The 21,179-nt window shown below is 36.8% G+C and overlaps 1 protein-coding gene across 5 annotated transcripts in view; it reads left to right on the top strand.

The window, feature by feature from the left end:
* The window catches only part of PIP5K1B (phosphatidylinositol-4-phosphate 5-kinase type 1 beta), a 97,563-nt gene that overhangs the window by 29,151 nt on the left and 47,233 nt on the right, over positions 1-21,179 (top strand). For 4 of the 5 annotated variants that reach the window (XM_064404038.1, XM_064404040.1, XM_064404037.1 and 1 more), the window contains 4 exons: positions 7,098-7,179; positions 7,891-7,959; positions 9,934-9,999; positions 19,675-19,805. In XM_064404038.1, coding sequence (XP_064260108.1) covers positions 7,891-7,959; positions 9,934-9,999; positions 19,675-19,805 — 266 coding nt within the window. In that variant the 5' untranslated portion in view covers positions 7,098-7,179. The remainder of the gene's footprint in view (positions 1-7,097; positions 7,180-7,890; positions 7,960-9,933; positions 10,000-19,674; positions 19,806-21,179) is intronic. The other variant, XM_064404041.1, reaches the window with a different exon arrangement.

Here is a 21,179-nt window from a genome sequence, read left to right as displayed (position 1 = left end):
TTTTCGCAGTAAATCAAAGCATTACAATATGAATATTGGTTTTTTTAGTATGAATAGTATGATAAACTTTTCAAATCCAGCCAGCAAACTAAGAAAAAAATACCAGTCCTATTATGACATTTTTAAAAGAAATCCAAGTACTGTGCTGTATTCCTGAAACTGGGGGGAAGAAGGAGGGGAGGGCAACTGTAGAAATCAAACAGTATCAGAATCTTAGCATTGTGCTCAGATTAGTTGCTGAGAGACTAAAAGATCTGTCAGGGCACTGAAACTAATGTGTGTTATTAAAGCTAGGTAAATAAAGGTGGTGTGAACAGCTGACATGACTTAGAGTAGATGAGCAGTCTAAATGGCAGTTTTGTGTTTGTTTTTGCTTGCTGCTTTCACTGTAGCATTTTTGCTGGCCTGATGATATTACAAAGACCAGGAGAAAGATGAGATTTTTTTTTCCCTTTTACTTTATTTGTGAATTTAATCATTTGTGTACTACTTCTGATTTTCATCTTATTATTTTTGAGGCAAAATAAAAAACAAATCAGATAGGTAGACTAATCAGGGCTTTCCCCCCCCCCCCCGTTTGGTTGGCTTTTCTTGTTAGGCATCACAGACTCCATAGTTTCTGATCTGCTTTTTTTAGCTCTTCACTCTGAAATTGTTCATTATAGCATTAATTAGCAAGAACAGCATTTTCCAGTTTTCACAAGTACTGTCACAGATTTTACACAGAAGATTTTACTTTAAGTCATGCTTAAAACCTCCATAATTAGTTGTGGGTTAGGAGATCTTCACAGTGTTTCACACCTAATTGGGGTATTTCTTTAGTTTTTCCCTCCTTCTTCTTTAAATTCATATGACATTTCTTTTTTTTTCTGTCAGATAGACAGAAAAGATAGATTTTTTGAATTACTTTTTTAGTGTCATAAATGAATGGTGTTTATGATGCAGTAAAAAGTTTGCTCTACTTTTGCAGTAATAGAAATAAGAGATCTTTCAGTACTTCTGCGAAGAGTGGAAGTCACAGCAGTTGACAGTAGAGGTTTATTAGGCTGACAGGTATTATAGGGATTGGGTGGATTAAATGCTCTCAGACTGAAAATCCAAATTTTTTTAGATTTGAAGCTTTTAATGACTTTTAAATGATGGTTGTTGAGTCCATTGCAACATGTAAACATTTACTTCATTATCAGGATACATCAACTTAAAAATATGTACGTTATCTTTTACACCTCAGATGTTTCAGGTATGGGAGCATACAGATTTGATCTTAGATATCTACATGTCCTTCTGGTACAAAGTGAATCTATTCCACAAACTGGCGTTTGGTATATTATCAAAAAAATAGCTGAATTGTGTGTATATTTTTTTTCTTGTAACGAGTGGCTACATACATTACTTCAATTTTTATTTGGAGGCTGTGTAACTGCCTGAGCACTCATAACACGTATAAAAAATGTTCTGTGACATTAAAAGACATAAGGTTTTTGGAGAGGGAGTTAACTTGTGATGACTGTTGAGAAAGCTGTTGGATCTTTGATGTGTTGTTCCTTTTACCGCTCTGCATTAAATTATGCTTCCTTTCAGTTCTTTAGATCTGTGTATTGGCACTCTGCCTAGTAGTGCTTGCAGGTTTCTAAACACCACTCTTCATTGTCTGATAAACTCAGAAGGAAGGCAATTAAACCATGAAAATTATAGTAGGCATTGTTTTTAAAGCATGGAGAAAAGTTTCTTTAAGGAGCTAAAATGTAATAAAACCAATAGAAGTCCTACTATTCACCTAAAGCTAAGTCATTTGCCTCTTCAGCCTTCTGAAAATAGTGCTTTGCATGGATTTTGTATGGAAACAATTTTTCTGTGTCTCAGAAGATTTTTTTGTGTCCCAAACCTCTTAATTTACAAATAATCTGATAAATAATCCTACTGTTCAAATTCTGCTGGAGAGGCTAGGGAAAAATGATAGACAGTTTTGACTGACCTAAGTTTAGGTCAGTCAAACTGAACTAAATTTGACAGTGGTTCAGAGTGCCAGTGGTTCAGAGTGCCAGTGGTTCAGAGTACCAGGTTTCATGGAATAATAAGATAAAATGAGATCCAATTTGGAAATCCAGTGCGGTTGTGCATATTGTATTAGTTGGCAGAGAATCCAGACAGGAGGGAAACTTTATAAATACATCATCTGCAAGCAAAGTTTGTTCAGTGCCTAAGAAGGTATGAACTCAAATCTTTATAATTTCAAAGAAATAGGGGAGTTAGCTTTAACAGTGCCTTTTGATCTTGGAGCTGCCTTCAGGTAGCTCCAAGGATACCATGAATGGTTTTTGGGTACCTGAGCTATGGGTAGGGGAAACACAAGAGAATAAGTAGGAAAAGAGTAGCTTTTAATCAATGAATATGTATTCATGGATTTCTTCCACTGTACAGCATTTTTGGCTTAGAAGACTTGCCTGTTCTGGCAAAATTTTGTGTAACAAAGGTCTCCAGCTTCACACTAGAACTGCAGTGTATGACTGTCCCCAGTGTGGTTTGGTGGAGGAATGCTGTCTTAAGAGATCTGCAAGTCCTTTTAGTGAGTTGAAGAACTGACTTTAAAAGCTACTCTCACAGCTTCCATAAGGAAAATATGTCTGAACAAATCTCACCAGTAAGACTTTTGCAGTAATGGAATGAGTATGCTTTTCTTAGTTGTCTTAGAAGCTGCTGCTTCAAAGTAGTAACAGGGGAGACAGGAGCTACAAAGGAATTTGACCTGATGATTCCTTTTAATGGACTTCACTATAAATGCTGTTTGTAGGACTAGAAATTCTTGTCAGCATCCTTACATGTTGTACTGACAAGTTGCTGTGATCAAGAAAGAATGCAGTCTTGGTGGTGAACTCCCACTGTTACTTAGGACAGATAGAATTACTGTTCTGATGATCTTTTTTTTTGTCTGGTTCTGAGTTAGTATCATTGGTATGAATTTAATGTAAGAGTCTTTGTGCATTTCTGCGAAGTCAGCTGCCACATTCTGAGAATTTAGTGTCCTCCTGGAAAAAGAGAACTATTAAAGGATTAAGAACAGTTAAATAGGTAATTGAAATCCACAGAACTATGAGAATGAAATTGCTGGATTGAGTCAAAAATTGTGTATTCCATCCCAATGCATTCACTTGCCAAAAAAAAAAACCCAACCCAAAGTGTTTCTGAAAATGCATTTAGATGTTTCAGACTGAAAAATCTGCACTGTACCATCTATTTTACTTGTATATTATTAATATTAAACATATGTATGTTTAATTGTTTATTCAATTATTCAATTGTTTATTGAATTCTTTAATATCTAGTATTCTCCCTCTGCCTAATGGAAAATTTAAAGTTTCATTTAATCTTGTTTCATCTTTTTTTTTTTACTACTCATATTTGAAATTAAAGATTACACCTGTGAGAAGTTATAAATATGTTTTCTTTTGTGTGAGGTTTCTAACTCACTGCAGAAGCCTGACAGCAGCACACCCAGGGATATGTCTGTAAAAAAGCTATGAAGAATATTTAAATTTTAACTAACATTCAGAACAAGAACATGTAATTACATGTAATGAAAAGTTACATGGCTTTTATTTGGAGTGTATGATTCCTCAACAACATGTTTTATTAATGCTTTAAAAAAATTCTTTGTTTAAGAAAGTGGTCTAAATGTATTAAGAAATACATTTGCCAGAAAAACCCAAAACGTTTTCATGGTAATGGAAAAAAAGTAGGTCTGATTTTTGGTTGAATGAGCTAATACATAGGCCTGTAGGAATCTAGCAATAGCATTTTTCATGCAGGTTGGCTTTCACTGAAGTTGTTGGAAGTTCTAAAGTTAACTTGCAACTGAGGTTGTGTAAAAACAGCTGGTTATTTATTATCTGGAAAAATGAATACCTTATGCAGTTAGTAAAAGATAAATTTTGACTATATAAGGAACATGGAATTAAAAATTCAAGAACAAGAAATCAAAGCTGGGTAGGAAACTCACATTTGCTGTCTGTCATCTCTGTTCCAAAATGCCAGCTATGTGGTGGGCAGCGTAGTGTTGACATTGTGGGCTTCTGGCTGATCAGAGAAAGAAAAAAGGTGTCCCTGTAGCTCTAGAGGAAAATGCATATGGCACTTTTCCCCCAGAGTGATGGAAATTGCAGTTTGTGTTAGTTAAGAAGCATGTGGTTCTATGATTATAGTGTGAGAAACTAAACTGTGAAACTTTTTTTTTTTCCTGAAGCATACATTGAATAGATTTTTTTTTCAAGTCTGCATTTAGGACTTTGAACAGAAGGCTGGAAATGAAGACTGTAATCTTGTGTTTCATGAAGACAGTAGTTTTCATTGAACGTAAGATTTGTGACCAAAATGTTGACCCTTCAAGAGTATTTAGGAAAAAAAAACTCTTTCAATTCCCTCTGTACTTTAATGTTTCTCTTTCTTTGTTATCAGGTAGGATAGCATCTAAGAAGCTGAAGTTGCGATCTTTATAGCCATCTTTCACTCACAGTTTAAGCCCAGACAGCCACTGAGCCCCACACACTGGATCACTCACTACCCCCTGATGGAATCAGGGAAAGAATCAAGAGGGTAAAAGCGAGAAAACTCAGGGGTAGAAATAAAGACGGTTTATCTCCAAATAGGTAAATCAAAGGCTGTGCATACAAGCAAAGCTAAATAAGGAATTCTTTCACCATTTCCCATGGACAGGAAGGTGTTCAGCCATTCCCAGGAAAGCAGGGCCCCATAAAATCTAATGGTGACTTGGGAAGGAAAATACAGTCACTTTGACCATCCTCCCTTCCTCCTTCTCTCAGCTGTATATGCTGAGCATGATGCCATATGGTCTGGAATATCCCTTTGGTCTGCTGGGTTCATCTGTCCTGGCTGATTTCCTTTCCCAGCTCCTTGTGCATTCCAGCCCAGGCATCGGAAGGATGCAGCAAGTCTGCAGAAAAGGCCTTGATGCTGTATAAGCACTATGCAAGACTAGAAGACATCCCTGAAGTATCAGCACTCTTTCCAGCACAAGTCTAAAATGTAATCCCACTGTAGCTACTGTGAAGAAAATTAACTTAATCCCATCGAAAGTCAGCATGCTGCAATATTTCTGAAATGAAGTGTTTTCTTCCTCTACCCGCCCCTACCTCACATCTTATTTTATTGTGAGCTTTTCCTTTGTCAGGTAGATACAGAGATTGAGAGTTTTAGTTACAGTAGTCCCCTGCTATGGTAACAAAAAATAAATAGTTGTAGCTTAGCCTGGAAGTGTGTCCAAGACTATAAGTTGTGACCTGGCTTTGAACTGTTAAACCTCATCAGAACTGAGAGAGTAGCTGTTGCTCTGTGCATTATAAAGCATAAGAGAAGGCACTGTGTGCTACTGCCTCTAGGGCAGGAGGAAAATACACAAAGTAATACTTGCTTTGCAAAACACTTTTAGCATGGAACAAGAGATGGTTGTCCCAGCACAGATTTTAAAAGATGTTTAACACTACCACAGTTAAGATAGAGCAGTGTGTTCTGTTTCTCAGAAGATTGGAACAAAAATAATTCTATTCTAAATGCCTTTAGGAAATGAACTCTAAATGACACATACAGAAAAAATTTACCTTCTTTATGGTGTATGAGTTTTTACACTTGGTAGTTATTGAACTTGGTCTCTTGTTGTCTGTTTTCTATTGTTGTCAGCATTGCAGGAGTATATTTTCACATAAGTGAAAGTGTTCTTGAATAATTTGTCTGTCTATGCTGGGGGAAAACCAGGCTTTTCTCCCATGTCTAGCATGGGTGCTTTCTTCAGCTAACTTACTGAATGAAAGCTCCTGTGCTGCATTTATGTTTGGCTTTTGCTGAGTCTGTGTGCTCGTAATTTAGGAAGTTTTGTGCGTAGTGGAACATCATATTCAATAGTATCAATAGTCTTGGGAGGTACGTGGACAACAACAGCTTGGCTGGGGATTGGTGTTTTAACCAGTGATCAGTTATTTTAAAAGCCATCTACTTGTAATTAAAATGATATTTCCTACAAAAACTGTCTTAACAAGCTCTTGATGCCTTTGTGTACTGATAGAGTTGTAAGCATGGGTGAATATTAATATTAAATGTGTGAACACAGGTGAGTAAGGTAACTACATACAATTTAAAAAGCTATAAAAATGAAGTCATTGTCTTTAAATAGGAGTTCAGTGTATAGCAGACTGCTAATACACATCCAAATGAAGGAATTATTAATTAACACACATTACTTACATGGAGGCTACAATGAAGAATGCGGTTAGCTGCAGGAGGAAGATACTGGTATGCAACGTAAGAAGTGTGTTTTTCTAAGGAGGCATTGTTTTCTTCTCAGAACCTCCAAGTTTCTATTTGTTGTGTGCCCCCATCTTTTCCTTTTCTTTTTTTTTTTTTTTTGTCTCAAGTGCTTCTCTAAAGGAAAGGAATATACTGATTTTGACTCCTTTTATTAAAAGGTTCCTTGGTAATGTACTCTTTAGATTAATGGAAAATTAAAATCAGTGAATGAGACCTGAGAATACTTTCTTAAACCAATTTTTATTTATGTACAAGATGCTATTTGAACTGCTTAAAGAAAAAGTGAGATTGTCTTCTCATTTAAGGTGTCACTAGATTTTTTTTTTTTAATTTGTAATCTGCAACTTTTCAATGTGCTGTCTTCCAAACCATCACAGCTATTTTTAATAAGTGTTTGGAGATTATAAGGCTATAAGATTAATAACACATGTAATTACACAACACTCCAGAGCATATATGTATACTGCTCTACATAAATGTTTTATTGTAGAGTTGCTTGTGCCACAGGGGTAAAATATCTAGGGCAAAAAGGAATTAGTCTGCACTGATTCCCTCCTGTTTAATACTGCCAGTTTCTAAGTATATTAACCAAGTTATAATATGTTTTAAGTATAGTAAGTTCCAAGTATAGTAACCAGGTTATTTGACATGATTCTTAAAAAGCCTCATTTGTAGCTGAATGCTTGCTTGGGCTGAAGAATAATAATAAAAGGAAATCTACAGCTATTCTGTGAGATGGAAATTTGTTAAGACATAGTTATGACAAATATTTCTTATAATAGGTTGTGAAAAACATTACAACTACCAATGAATGGCTTGATCTTCACTCTCAGCTCCAGATGACCTGTTCTGTTGTTCATAAGGGTAAGTATAATTCCCTTGAGAAAGTATTGGTAAAGTCTAGAAATATTTTAAACCATGTCATTGTGCCTTTTTGTTTCGTTTACTTTGGCAGATGCCAAAGTCAGGGTGTCTGACCAAAGTGATCTCTTAGTGGTTTATCCTTGGTCTAGAATGGCTTTACAGCTCTGATAAGATACAATGTCAAATCGAGCATGATGCTAATAATGCCAAGGCTGTGGCTTCGATCCCTGTATGGGCCATTCATTTAAGGATTGGACTCAGTGATCATTGTGGGTCCCTTCAACTCCCAATATTCTGCAATTCCATGTTGTTCTATGATTCCCGTACTACTTTAAGGAGATACAGCATATTGATGAAGCCTAGGACCTTAGACTACTGAGACACACCACTGAATATTTGGCTCACAAGCTTCATAGTTTTGCTCTTTCAGGAACATCTCATGTAATAGGCTGAGGAGCATGAGTTCACTGCATACTGCTGTGGGGAAAAGCAGCAGAGTCATGTAGAATCAGTTGTATGCTGCACGTATTCCTGGGCCAGTGCTGTCCTTTTAGTCTGTGTGGAAAATACATACAAGGAATATCCTAGGTACATCACTGATCTCTAAAAAGTTTGAATTTAGCAAAAATGGATAATAAATTATATAATTTTTCTGAACAATTACTTTTGTAAAGCAAATGCCTTCTTTGTAACTTAAGCTTCTGTTATTAGATGTCGTCTGTTACTGAAAATGGAGACGTTACTGCTGGAAAGCCAAATGAAGAGAAAACATATAAAAAGGTAAATAAAACCTTCAACCTTTTTATTGTATGTTTTTCCCTTCATGTCAGTAATTCAGACCTTCTGTGTGTGAATATATTTTAGAACTGATTAAAACCAAGAACAAATAAAACGTGTTCCATGGGTTTTTTTAAATTACTTTATCCCTTCTGTGAAATCATAAGGCATTTCTATCCACCACAGAGCTGACTATTGTTTCATCCAGCTTTAAGGTATACCATCTTGCTAGATTGATAGAAATTCTTTGCTCTTAGCAACAGATACATCTCTGGGCTTAAACACTGTTGTAAGAAATTTACTAAGTTTCCAAATGCTTTGAGTGTTTATGTGACCTGTCTAGACTGCAAACCTGAAAAGCAAAGCACCTTTCTAGCACTTTGCCAAGCAGACCACTATTTGTTTGCTAAGTCTTTTTGTAAAAAGAGATGTGTAAGAGAGTACATATTGAATGTAGGAGCATGCATCAATAGTCCATTTAGATATTGCTGATAGTGGTTTGGAGTTTGTTTTTCTGATATTGATTGTCTGTGACCAGCATTATTTAGGTCCACTAGCAATTTTGATAACCAAGCTGTGCTATAAAAGCAAATTTTTCTTTACACGTTTACACAGCCAAATTGTTAGCTACTGAATTTGATCACTACTTTGACAGATCATCTTAAAGAAATGGTGGTTATGTTTTAAAATTAATTCTGTAATCTAGCCCAGTTGTCCACATGCTTCTGCAGTACATACAGTGATTAGGATTTTTAATTTCTGATTGTTGCTTACAGTACTGCTGGCAAAAGTCAAGGAGATTAATAAGCTATTACTTCTACCACCCCTTTTCCTGGCAGTTATGTTGGCAGTACCTTGGTGGCCTTAGCATTCCAGATAATTTTCCAGCCAAGAAAGGAAATAATGTTTGTTTTGAATACAGGTTAGTTTAAGTTTCCCAACTGACGACTTTAAAATGTAGAAGTCAGAATTTGTCTTGACAATTAGTATGAGAAAGGAAGAAACATTCACTGCCTGAACTTCTCCAGCTTTATCTTGCTAGACTAGACTAGTAATAGCTGTAGGAAAGCTTCCATTCCCCCGGTCATCCCACATACTCTTCTATGTTCCTTTTCAACTCTAAAACACAAACTTTCAGAGGAAGCTGTAGAAAGTCTTCTCACTATGGCATAAATTCTACTGTGTATCTTTTGGAAGTACCTCTGACAAGACCTGTGATTCACAGCCACGTCACACTCACAGATCATAGTAAATGTCACCTCCAAGCTCTGTCCCTGAACCACCAGTTGTTGTATCGTATGCCAATTTATTTCCTTTTCATATAATTACACCTTCAGTTGTTCTGTGTTCAAGATCCTATGCTGCATATGCCCCTAAAAGTTTAGTATTTTTATCTAATAGCATCATACTCCTCCTTTTTGCCATAATTTTAATAAAATATTAATAAATTTTGATATCAGAATTTATCCATGCAGGGCTAACTGCCTGATGCCTCACTTTTAACAATGTCTCTCTTTTCTTAAGTCAAATTCCTTAGAAACTTTGCACCTTCTGTAAAATCTTGAAGACTGCCTGAGCAGGGAGGTTGGTCCAGGTGACCCTGCTGGTGGTCCCTTCCTAAACCACTCTGTGATTCTGTGATCCTCACCTCCTTCAGATAATCTATATACATTGTTTCTTTTTTTTAAATGGTTGTTCAGAGGTATAAATAATATATGTCTGGAAGTATAGGGTAAGCATAGTAGGACTTCTGTTCATCAGAAGCATTTAATATAATTTCTCATTTAATTCCATGGTTTTAGGTAAGTTACACAGAGAAATCGTGCTCTGTAGAAGGCTTGTTTGCAGACAGAAGCTGCCTGTCTTAAATTGCCCACAGGTGTTCCATTTACAGTTCTCCAGTCACATATTGTTACATTTGTTTGATTGAAAAATACTTATAGTCCTTCCCGTGACTTCCTGTGCCACTTTCTCCAGAAGTCCGGCCTGCGGAGGATCTTGTTTCCACAGCTGGTGCTTTTTCAGCTACTTGGGGTGTTTCAGGTAGTTATAACTGCTATCCACGTATTACAAAATTCTGTAGTAATGACTGTTTTTCACTGCTTAAGTTAACTTTAGTCAGGTGAAAACAAGCTATCTGCAGAAGAGCACTTGTGACTTCACCCGTGATAAAACTTTCCAGAATAATAAGTAGACTGTAAGGCTGTCAGGTTTTTCTTTGGAATTTTAGATTATTGCAATATTTCCTTAATTTGTTTGTTCATCTCAGCTAAAATAGAGGTAGGTAACATCTTTATCTGAATTATCTGAATTAATTATCTTCAGCTCTTCAATTTCCTACAGTAGTCAGCTAACTTGCCATCTGCGTGAATGTAAACATCTTGAGGTCCCAATAAATTTCTTGCATTACTACAACATTGTGAAAGGGCTTGCATGAGCATTGCAAGCCATTTCAGACTCTGAAATGCATAACTGGACCAAGACAGAGCATGATTTTTATTATGAATCATGCTCCTTCTTTCCACTGTTTTCTATGTACCTTTCAGTTTTTCTGCTGCTGTATTTTGACATAAATGCTCTTCTGGCTTTTAATTGTTTCTTTTTATGTAGTCAAAGTCTCGAAACGAGGGAACACAACTTTCTGTTTATTTGTTTTGGGGTTTTTTAGATTTTTGGGTGGTTTTTTTCTTTTTTTGGTTTGTTTTTGTTTGGTTGGTTTTTGTTTGGTTTTTTTGATGGTTTTTTTTGGGTGTGGGTTTTTTTTCCTCCCATTTGAAAATCAGGGTGTTTTTCTCTCTTTTAAATGATGTTTTTTGAGGTGGGGCTGCTAGGCTATTCAGCTGCATGCATTTTTTACAAACATTATAATCTGAAACTGCTTTTCTGTCTATTTGTAAATTTTGAGAAGTTGTTAAGTCTACAGTGTGAATATGAATAAGTTGTTAAGTCTACAGTGTGAATATGAATAATATGAATATGAATATGAATAATGTGTTTCAGTCACCCAGATCAAAGAACTTAGTTAATGAAAGAGACACTTCATAGATATATGTTCCACGCAGTTTTAAGGTAGAGAATTAAAATAGCTTTAAGATCAAAGAAATTGTAAATTGTGCAGACTGTGGCCAGTTTTTTCAGGCTGGAGGGGTTTTTTGTTGGTTAGCTTTTGTTTCTTTTGCTTTTGGTTTGTGGTTTTGGATTGGGTTTTTTGTTTGTTTGGGTTTGTGGGGATTTTTGTTGTGAAGGTTTTTCTCAGAGAGAAAAAGGGTAAGGGATAGAAGAGAGACTGGTTATTTGTTCCATTGCATGCTTGCAAAAATCAGGTCATCAGACTATAGTTTCTCTTGGATATCTGTATCCAGTCACAGACATCTGGAGTATGCACTTGCTGCTTTTTTTCATTTCCTCTCTATTTTGCAGACTTTGTTGTGAGAAGTTGCTGACACACATGCAGTTTCTGCATAGCAATACCATCAATCACACAAGCCCTGAGTCTGCTCCCTGTGAAATCAGATTTCAGTAGCATCCTGGCTTAAAAATGGGATAATGGCAAGAATGAAGCTCAGAGAGGTCTGTCAAAGCACATTAGAAGTTTAGAAGAAAATCACACCAGAAAATAGAATAGATATAAATGTGCTCTTGTGAAAATCTGTAACTAGATTGCCACAATCGCTGTTTAGTCTGAAGGCTGCCACACAAGTATATAATTAGTTTCTTGTCATTACATATCTTGCAGCTCTTCTGTTTAGCATATTACAAGCACTTTATGTAACCTGTTCAAAACTGCATATCATGAGTTACTTTGCCAGGAGCAAGGGAAATTTGCCTTGATAAAGGAAGCCAGCTACCTATTGTTAGAGCTTGCAAACATGTGCAAGCAGCATTGCTCCATCTCTTTTAGCATTGACTTATGCTCTGCATCTAATGCCTGTAGGTAGGGTACTTTTTCTTGTAGACACTGCAATTTCATCACTGAAAGTTTTGCTGCACTGGGACCTCAGTGGCAGATTTTATGCACCTGTAAAGATACTAAAATGGCTGTGACTTCACCTGGAGCTATGGCTACTTCTGAGCTCAGAGGTGTCACATTCTTCCTGCAAATATAGAACAACCAGGGTAGCTGGGTTCATGGCTACTGCTGAAACTTAAGCATAAATGTTTTGAAATGAACGAAAGATTAATTGAAAGCCATGGAGTCACCTGAATCCAGTTTTGGAAAATGAAGGGAGATCAGATTCAGCTTGGATAAGGAAATCATTCTGATTGCAGTTGAACTGTAACAATTGCATAGACACACACACGATGCGCAGCAGTCCACCTTCCTGAAGTGTGACCTGCAGAAGGTGGGCAAACATCTGCTAGAGAGAAGTGTGAACTGAAGAAAGATTGGAAGGGTACTGTGGCCATAGTGACCCATGGTCACAAGTTGTGAAGAAACAGTAAGATTAATGAGATGGTAAATCTATTATCATGTGCCTATTTGTGATTTATTATGTGTCAGCTGCAGAAAACATGCTGAGATAGGGTAGCCACCTCCATCCAGAAGTTTCAGTGGAAATAGTGTCAAGAAGTGTTGTTTCAATGAGACTGTAAGCACAGCAAGCACTCCAAAGACAAGACAGATCAAGTGTAGGAGCAATGGACTAGGCAATAACCACATGTACATCTTAATCTAATTGAAATTTCCCAATATTCTAAGCAAGCTATTTTTAAATATGGCTTGAGGAAGATGTATTGTTTTTCAACCAGCATTCTCCTCAGATGGTTTGGCTTAAGAGTTTACACAATTTATGGCAGGTTCTATCTTCTCTGAAGTCTGGAAAAGATAAACTGTGTTTGCAGGGAAGTGATAGCATGGGTGGATTCCTAGTACTTACGTTAACTAGTAAAACTGAAGAACAAATGCCTACTTGTAGTAGAAAATTCAGATCTGGCATAAGTCATGTGGCTTCAACAATTTTGGTGAAGTGAGACCTATGAATATTTTTCTTCCTTTGCTAAAGAATTTTATTAATTTCAAAGAGACTTTTGCCTGAAGGCAGCTATCTGTTCTACCCCAGTCCAGTTCATTGTCCAACAGAGGAGAAGGGTGGGATGAAAAGAAGGAAGATGAAAGTAGATTTCTCAGTATACAGTAGCAGAGAGAAATGAACAACTGCTTTGTGAGATGTGTGGTTGCAAAGCAGTGTTAACCAGTGAAGGTTTGTGTTCAGTTGTCTGTTTCTCCGCATCTCTTACAAAGAGCTGTGGTAGCTAGGTGTCTGTGCCATTTCATTTGGCAGATTTAAAAACCTGTATGAATAACAGTAGTATAGAAGGTGAAAGAAAGCAACCATCATTTTGCCTTTCACAGTGATAATGAGGTAGAATTTCCAAGGCAGAGTTAATTTCCCTGCATCACTTTATGGCACCTGCAATAAACCAGCTGTCTTCTGGAAAAGTCACCATCTTTGCTATAGAAAGTTCATAGGTCAAACTTCAGCTGTAATAAAATGTTATAAAAGGGGAGAACACAAAAAAACAAGGACAAAGTTCACATTTATGAAGTCTTAAAGGGTTTCCCTAGGATGTCTACTTTTGAAGAAGCCTGGAATATTAGAGTTACATTTCATGAACCTGTTGCAGGAAGTGCATATAGATTTAGCAAAGAGCAATTGAGACTTGAAAGATGAACGGAAAAGTACCTGAATGACATTAGAGAGGAACTTCTATTGATTTAGATTAAGACTGTGCCCTCCTGCTCAGCTCCAATCTGCTCATGGTTTGTTAAATGATTTATGCCATTAATAGTCCCATACAATTACACAGAAATTATAAGGACACTTGTTTAAAGGAATAAATCCATGTACCATATCTAAAATCTTTGTGTACAGTGTGGTCTGTACATTTACTGACACATTAGTGTTTTGTCAGGTTTGCCAGTAATTTACAACCTTCACACTCTAACAGAAACAATTATTGGCTAATTTATAATATACATTCTGAAATTACAGTATCCATATTTTTATAATCCTTGATTTTTTTTCAGTTACATTAAAGGACAGGCTTTTTGAATCCTTTCAGTAGCCTTGTCCCTAACTTGTACAGTTGTCAGATAGCTTCAGTTCATTGATTTCTTTTGTTGTTGTTTTTGGGTTTTTTGTTTGTTTGTTTGTTTTTGTTATCTGGTTATGAACTGCCTTTATATACATTATGTATGTCTGAGTAACACCTTTATTTTTTTAAATTACAAATTTAAATTTTAGACGGCTACCTGAAAATGATGATTTGTAGGAAAAACCCTGTCTAAATCCTGCTTAGTTTATTTGTAGGATCATGTGCGAACTTAAGACCTGATTTGAGAGAATTTAATTTCTCATTTATTTTGCTACTCTGAAAAAAGGATTTCAGCTTACAGTAATGTAGAGCAAATGGAAGACTGATCTGTAGAGAAAGTAATTTAAGTGAACAGTGCATTGAGTGCTAGAATATTTATCAGGGATGCAAATATTCCATATACCTATATTCTATATTATGTTCTGCTGTTATGCTTTGAGTCTGCGTACAATTTTTCGTATCCACAGGCTCTTTTAGCGAAGCCATATGACAAACACAGAAAAAGTATATCGTTACTTTTGACAAAAAGAAGCAAAGGTATGTTTCATCATAATGAGGACAGTTTCAGTTTCTTATGCAGGGATAAAAGCATCAAAGCACCTGTGCAGTTGACAGTAATATCCCAAACAGCAGAAGGAGGATAGGAGAAGTTTTGCTTTGTCCCCCTTTATGTAACAAAGACAGCTATCATAATGCACAGCATTTGCTACAAATTCAATTTCATAACCTAAAATGCATCAACATTATTATCCTGCTGGTTATTGTCATCCCTTAATATTTGTTGATCTTCAGAAGGTTGATAACAGGTTAATTATCTGGGACTAGTCGTACTGTCACTGTGCACTGTCAGCTTTACAGTTAATACATAATATCGGGGCCATTTTCTGAACCTCTTCATGAGACTAATAGAAAGGAAAATTCATTTCAGTCTCTTAAAGACTGAAAAAAACCCATGGTGCAGAAGGCTGAATTTTATTGTTCACTTTGGAGCAGGAGAGTATTCAAGACAAATTTTAATAAATAAGGGGCTTAGGTTTGAAACTAGATTTTGCTGCCTTTTACTGCCTTAATGCCTTTTAATGGGAATTAAAAGAGATGCCCAAGTAAGGAAAAATTCACAAGAGACTTCCGTTTTTCCAGTTGCATTTGCAGTTTCCTACAAACACATTTTTGTAGTAATAAAATGAATGTTGTAAGAACATTTCCCCTGAGGCTTAAGAAAGAACTTCTTTATATTTTCCTTGTATTTAATTATGATAATAAAATTATTAATAATAGTAATATAAAGAATTTTAAAAAGTGCTGTTTAAAAGATGAATTCCAAGGCTTGTTCTGGTTTTATTTTATGAACTGTGAAAACAAATACTTGTCAGTTGCAAAGGCATACTGAGTTACCAGCATTTGGTCATTGTGGTGATTGACAAAATGGACTTTGGGCCAGCAGTTGCCTTCAGCATACTGTAGCAGCTCTCAATTTGTTTCAAAGCCATTTTTAAAGCATTCTGAATGATTTCATAACATTACTTTTCTGCTAAACCAACTTCTGTGGTTGCTGCAAAAATGATGACTGGTTACTAATGACGTTCTTGAATGTGAGTGGAAATTAAAAAGGTAACCTTTTAGGAGAGGTCAGTGGCATTGTATTAGAAGGTCTTACATTCTGCCTTCCGGAGACTACAAGTCTCTGGGTCTTTTGAATTTGAAAAAAAAAAATACTACAAATATTTTTATGAGATTGAAAGATGATCAGTTGGAACCCTGGATGCTGAGAATTTTAAACTTTCTGTGCTTAAAGGCACAGATCCAAAAGAGAACACTGCAATTGACCTGAGGCTGTGGAGAAGACTTCAAAAATTGATCGATGACACTGGGATTACAGGTGTGTAGTTGGTTAGAAGTCTAATGTCACAGGGTGGAAAACTTACAGTTTGGGTCTTTAGAACATAGAAATAAATATCAAGCAAGATGGAGGTTTTAGGTCGGAGGCAGGTTGTTCTTTTTTACCTTCTTCCTTCTTCTTCATGAGTTTGGGCGATGTTTTGTAACTGGACAGAAAAGTTGACGTTGCGGGCTTCAAGGGATCAGTTATTGGGTTAAAGGGAAAATAATCTAGGTGTCCTTTCTTAATTGGATAGTTTAGTCTTAAAAGACCTTTAAAAACAGATAGCCATTTTGTGCCTTCTAATGAAAGGCTGCCGAACTCATGGTTGTGAGGCTGTTTCATTGATAAGAAATAATGAACACCCGAGTCTGAACATGAACTACTGTCTCAAGTGCCTTCAATCCCGACCTTGATAAACTGATAAAGATCCTGATTCTTTTTGAAGTCACATTGCCAGGTTACTTGTCTTGAGTGTTTTTGAAGTTTGGTGGGTTTTGTCAGGGTTTATTTGGAATGGCATGTCCTCTGTTGTACTGTACTATCTGCTGTTCTTTCAGACATAGTTGCTTGCTGTGGCAGTGAACAAGATGGGCTTCCAGCAATGAAGCAGAAACTATTTGTATGTGTATTGGTTTGATCAAAGTTACATAATTACAGCTTTTGTTAGGCATTAATCATTCATGAATAGAAGCCTTTCAAGGAAAGAAAAATGTGATTCTTCTTATGACACAAAGCCAAATCTTTTTACTGGTCAAAGTAGCACTTTCAGAATGGACTGTTGTTTGTTCCCACCAAATCGCTAGTTCTAAACTGTTATGCAAGTATAAGTTCTGCTTAGTGTGCAGTCTTAATTATTTAAGAGCTACACATCTCTGTCTTTTCTAAAAATAAGCAGCCACTCTGTTCCAAGAACTAGAACAAGATTAGCTTTGTGTACTTGAACCACTTCTTATGTAATTTCCAATCCTGAAATGGTTCTGTTCAAGTGCTGAACTGGTTCTGATCATGAAACTTCTGATGTTCTCTGTTAGTCTCTTTCTTGTTTAGTAGGTAGGAGGTAAAAACTAAAAACAGGGACCAAACACGTTGTCTTTAAACTGGTGATCATGCAAGGGAAGATATTCCCTTCCTCATAGCATTCTTTCCTTGCCCAATGGTTTTCTTTATTCACTCCTTCCATGTTTTATTAAAAATTCCTTTCTTGACTACTTTCTGATTTTGACTCACTTCTGCTGGTTTTTTTTTTTAGTTCATGCAGCGTGACTGTCTATTCAGCGCAGGAAAGTTTCAGATATGGTCTCAGTTTACACATATATAGTATCACAATTTCATGCTGTTGTTTTGAAGCCTTCTCTGTCCTGGAAGCTCTGGCCTTTGAAGTCAGTCATTGTACTTGATAAGGGTAGATTTTTACAGAGAGATTTTGCTTTCCCCGTTTCATTTTTCTCTGGACTCCCCACAGTCAATGGATCTCTTGCACTGACTGTTAGGCAGAAGGTAATAAATACATTTATTTGCATCTAGAATCAGCATTTAAGCCATAAGCTTGTATTGTGATGCCTTGGCATGCATGTACAATCACCTGGAATTTGCGACTGTTTTTTTCCAGAATATAATGCATGCTTCACAATACTGAAGCAATTTGAATATCCTGTTAGATTGCAACTGTTTTAAGAGGATCACAAAGGATGGTTATGGGTTTTGTCAAGACAGGTAGGAAAGTAGAGGAGAAGAAGTTGTGCTCTGGGTTAAAAGTGAATCATGAACATACAGAGGTCAACTACAGTGACTGTGGAAGCCCTATCAAATGCTACTGGATCAAGATCAGAAGGGAAATCCCCAAGGGGGATCTTAGATTAGGCATCTGCTACTGATCTCCAAACCAAGACGAAAAGGGCAAAGACGTACTTAATCAGGGTCACTTAGCAACTTTTAGATAACAGATCATGGGTCTTTTCAGTGACTTCAACTATCCAGACATTCTTGGTAGAGCAATACAGCAGATCACAACATCCATCAAGTTTCTGGAATGCATACAGGACTGCTTCCTCATGCAGATGTTAGATGTGCTAACCAGGAATGTGGCATGGCTGGACTGGCTGCTCACTAACCAAGGAAACCAGCTTTGTAATATCCCACTTAGTGATGGCTTTGGCTACAGTGATCACAATATTGTGGAGTTTGTGGTCTGGCTGTGCACTCTGAAGGTTAATACTAAAGCAAAGGAAAGTATTATGGAAAGAATCCTCCTAGGAGCCATCACAAGTCAGATGAAGCCTATGATTAGGAAATGCCAGCACAGGTTCACCAAGGCCAAATTGTGCTTGACAAACTTGACTGCCCTCTAGGGCAAAGTAACCTGCTTGGTTGAGGGGGGACAAGCTGCGGATGTTGTCTGCCTAAGTTTCTCCAAGGCTTTCTCTATGGTCTCCCACAGCTTCCTTGTTAAGTTGTGTAACAACTGTGCTGGTCAGCTTCCTGTCCAGCTGTTGTGTAACAGTCTGGACAAGCTGTCTGTGCTGTGGGTGGGGAACTGACCCACAGGCAGCACCCAGAGTGGGGGTAAATGGCTCCTTTTCCAACTGGCACAAGTGGGGTCCCCCAGGGATTGGTATTGGGCTAACGCTGTTTCATGTCTTCCTATATGGTCATCCAGAGCACTAAAATCACTCAGGGATCAAGTGAGCACTTTGGAAGGGAGAGCCACCTGGAGGAAAACCTGTGTAGGCTGGGAGAGTGGGCAGAGCAGAACCTTTTGAAGTTTAGCAAGGACAGGTGTAAGGTCTTACACCTGGGAAAACAAATCCAGGAGGGCAGCACAGGCTGGGAGCACAAGGGTGAGGAGCAGTTCTGTGGAATGGGACCAGGGAGCCCCAGGGAGCAAAAAGCTCAGTATGAGTGAGGAGTGTGCTGCTGGAGCAAAGGAGCTCAGTGAGGTCTTGGGCTGCATCAACAGGGGCATCAGCAGCAGAGATTATCCCATTTTTGCCAGCGTTTGTCAGGCCACACCTGGAATACTGTTGTATGTTTTGGTCTCCGCTATACAAAAAAGATATGGGCAGGCTGGAGAGCATGGAGAGAAGGGCCACAGAGATGATCAAAGGGCTGGGAAGCCTGACGTGTTCAGAGAAGCTGAGAGAGTTGGATTTGCTCAACCTTGAGAAATGATGGTTGAGGAAAAACTTATACCATGTTACAGTATCTGAAGGGTGGTTATAAAGGTAGAGGCCCTATTTTTACAAGGGGTCACATGGAAAATATGAGAGATAATGGGTTAAAGTTACTCCTGGGGATTTTCAACTTGAACACAAGTGGAAATATTTCACAGTAAAAACAATCAGCCAGTGGAATAAACTCCCCAGAACTGGCAGATTCCCATTTTTGAGATTTGGCTTGACTGGGTGCTTGGCTGTCTTGTCCAGATCATGCTTTTGTCAAGAAAGGTTGAACATAATGGGATAATGGTTGAACCTTTTGAGGTCACTTCCAACCTGCTATTCTGTCATTCTCTACTGAGTAAGAACTCCATGTCTAAATTATTTGGGTAATTTGAAAAGCTTCACTCTGTATATAGTGATTCTTTTAAATATTTTAATTAAAAATCACTGAGGTCTAGCATGTGAAGATGACAGGGTGTTGTTATTATGAAAAGTATCAAAGTGTTTAGCTATAATATTATTGGTAAAGAACAGAAATCTGCTTTTAGCGAACTCATGCTTGAATTCTTATTTTTTACACAGACTGCATCCTCGGCTATTAAAGGTGCTATCCAGTTGGGAATAGGATACACAGTAGGAAATCTTACATCAAAACCAGACAGAGATGTTCTTATGCAAGACTTCTATGTAGTGGAAAGTGTCTTTCTGCCAAGGTAAGAATAAGCATATTGTATTTTTCTTCAATAAAATTTCAAAATTAAACTCTTAACTAGCTATTTTGAACCAGTTTTGTTTTTCAGTTCTAACAAAATCATGTTAGAATAAGTACAACGTATGAAACTTGAAAATTTTTTGGTCTTCATGTTGTCATTGGAAAGGAAGGTAGAGAGAGAGTTAAAGGTCATACTTCATCTGAAGATTTGAGACTTAGCATTTATAGAGGGAAAGTAATTTTAACACTTTCAATTAAAGGAGTTGCCAATTTGAATTTTAAGTGATTTGTGGATCTGACATTCACATTTGATTAGTTGCTTATTAGTTTCTGAAAATAATACTTGATATTTTGTTGAGGAGTTTAAAAAATTTATAAAAATTCAAGTCCTGCCATTTCAAGTATAATATAAAAATTTATGCTACAGTGTTGCCTTATATTTATATTTACACTATAAAATTCTATCCAGGACTCTAGTCTGTGACAACACTGCTTTGACATCTCAGCTTGTATCACTCCCAAGCTGATGGTATAGAAATTGTAGCAATACAGTTATGCTGATAGGGAAATCAAGGTCATACTGGTTTTTTTGTGTTCAGAAGATGAAGTACAGTGCCATGTACCCTTTACAACTTAGATGTTCTAGCAAGTGAAGAAAAAGGTTTATGAGAAATTTATTTCAAAACCAGGATGACTTGCTCTGTTGAGTGTTTTCTGGGTTTTCAGAAGTGCTAAATACAGTCATTTCAGGAAGGACATGCTATCTATGTAATCTTTCCTGGGTTTGGGATTGATTTCTATCAGTTTTTCAAAGTTTTGTTCAAGTGCAGTTTGAATGCTATTTCATAAAATGTTTTAAATAATTTATAATCCTTAGTATTTACTGGTGTCACTAAACCAAGTTGAATTAACAATGTACAAAATAATTGTATACACTTTAAATTTTGATATTTCCTCATGTAAATTTCCTTTATTTTTGTTGAAGTGAGATATCCTTAAGGAAGAAAAGTCCTTGTGTGAAATGAAGGTTTTGCATTAGTTTCTATTAGTTGAGGGTATTCGTATCCTTGTTTTGGTGTTAATGATAGGGTTTGTGCACAGGTTAGTAATATTTCTCTTGTAGATTAGGTAGATATAGAGAAGTTAGCTATATGAATATGTTTTCATACACTATAATCTCAAAATTTTGTTTAAAAAATCCAGCTTAAGGTGAGAAATTTGCATATCATGTGACAAAGCTTTTATTGGTGAGAAAAATGTCTGCCTATGACAGTGATAGTGGCTTCTGTGATATGTTTGCTATATGAGCTTTGTTCATGAAAACTAAATGGAACCTACATGCTAAAAGTGTTTTATTACTTAGCATGGTTTGAGA

This window comes from Passer domesticus, chromosome Z (genome assembly GCF_036417665.1).
Source record: "Passer domesticus isolate bPasDom1 chromosome Z, bPasDom1.hap1, whole genome shotgun sequence".
Classification (NCBI taxonomy): Eukaryota; Metazoa; Chordata; class Aves; order Passeriformes; family Passeridae; genus Passer; species Passer domesticus.
This window is presented reverse-complemented; position numbering and strand designations above follow the sequence as displayed.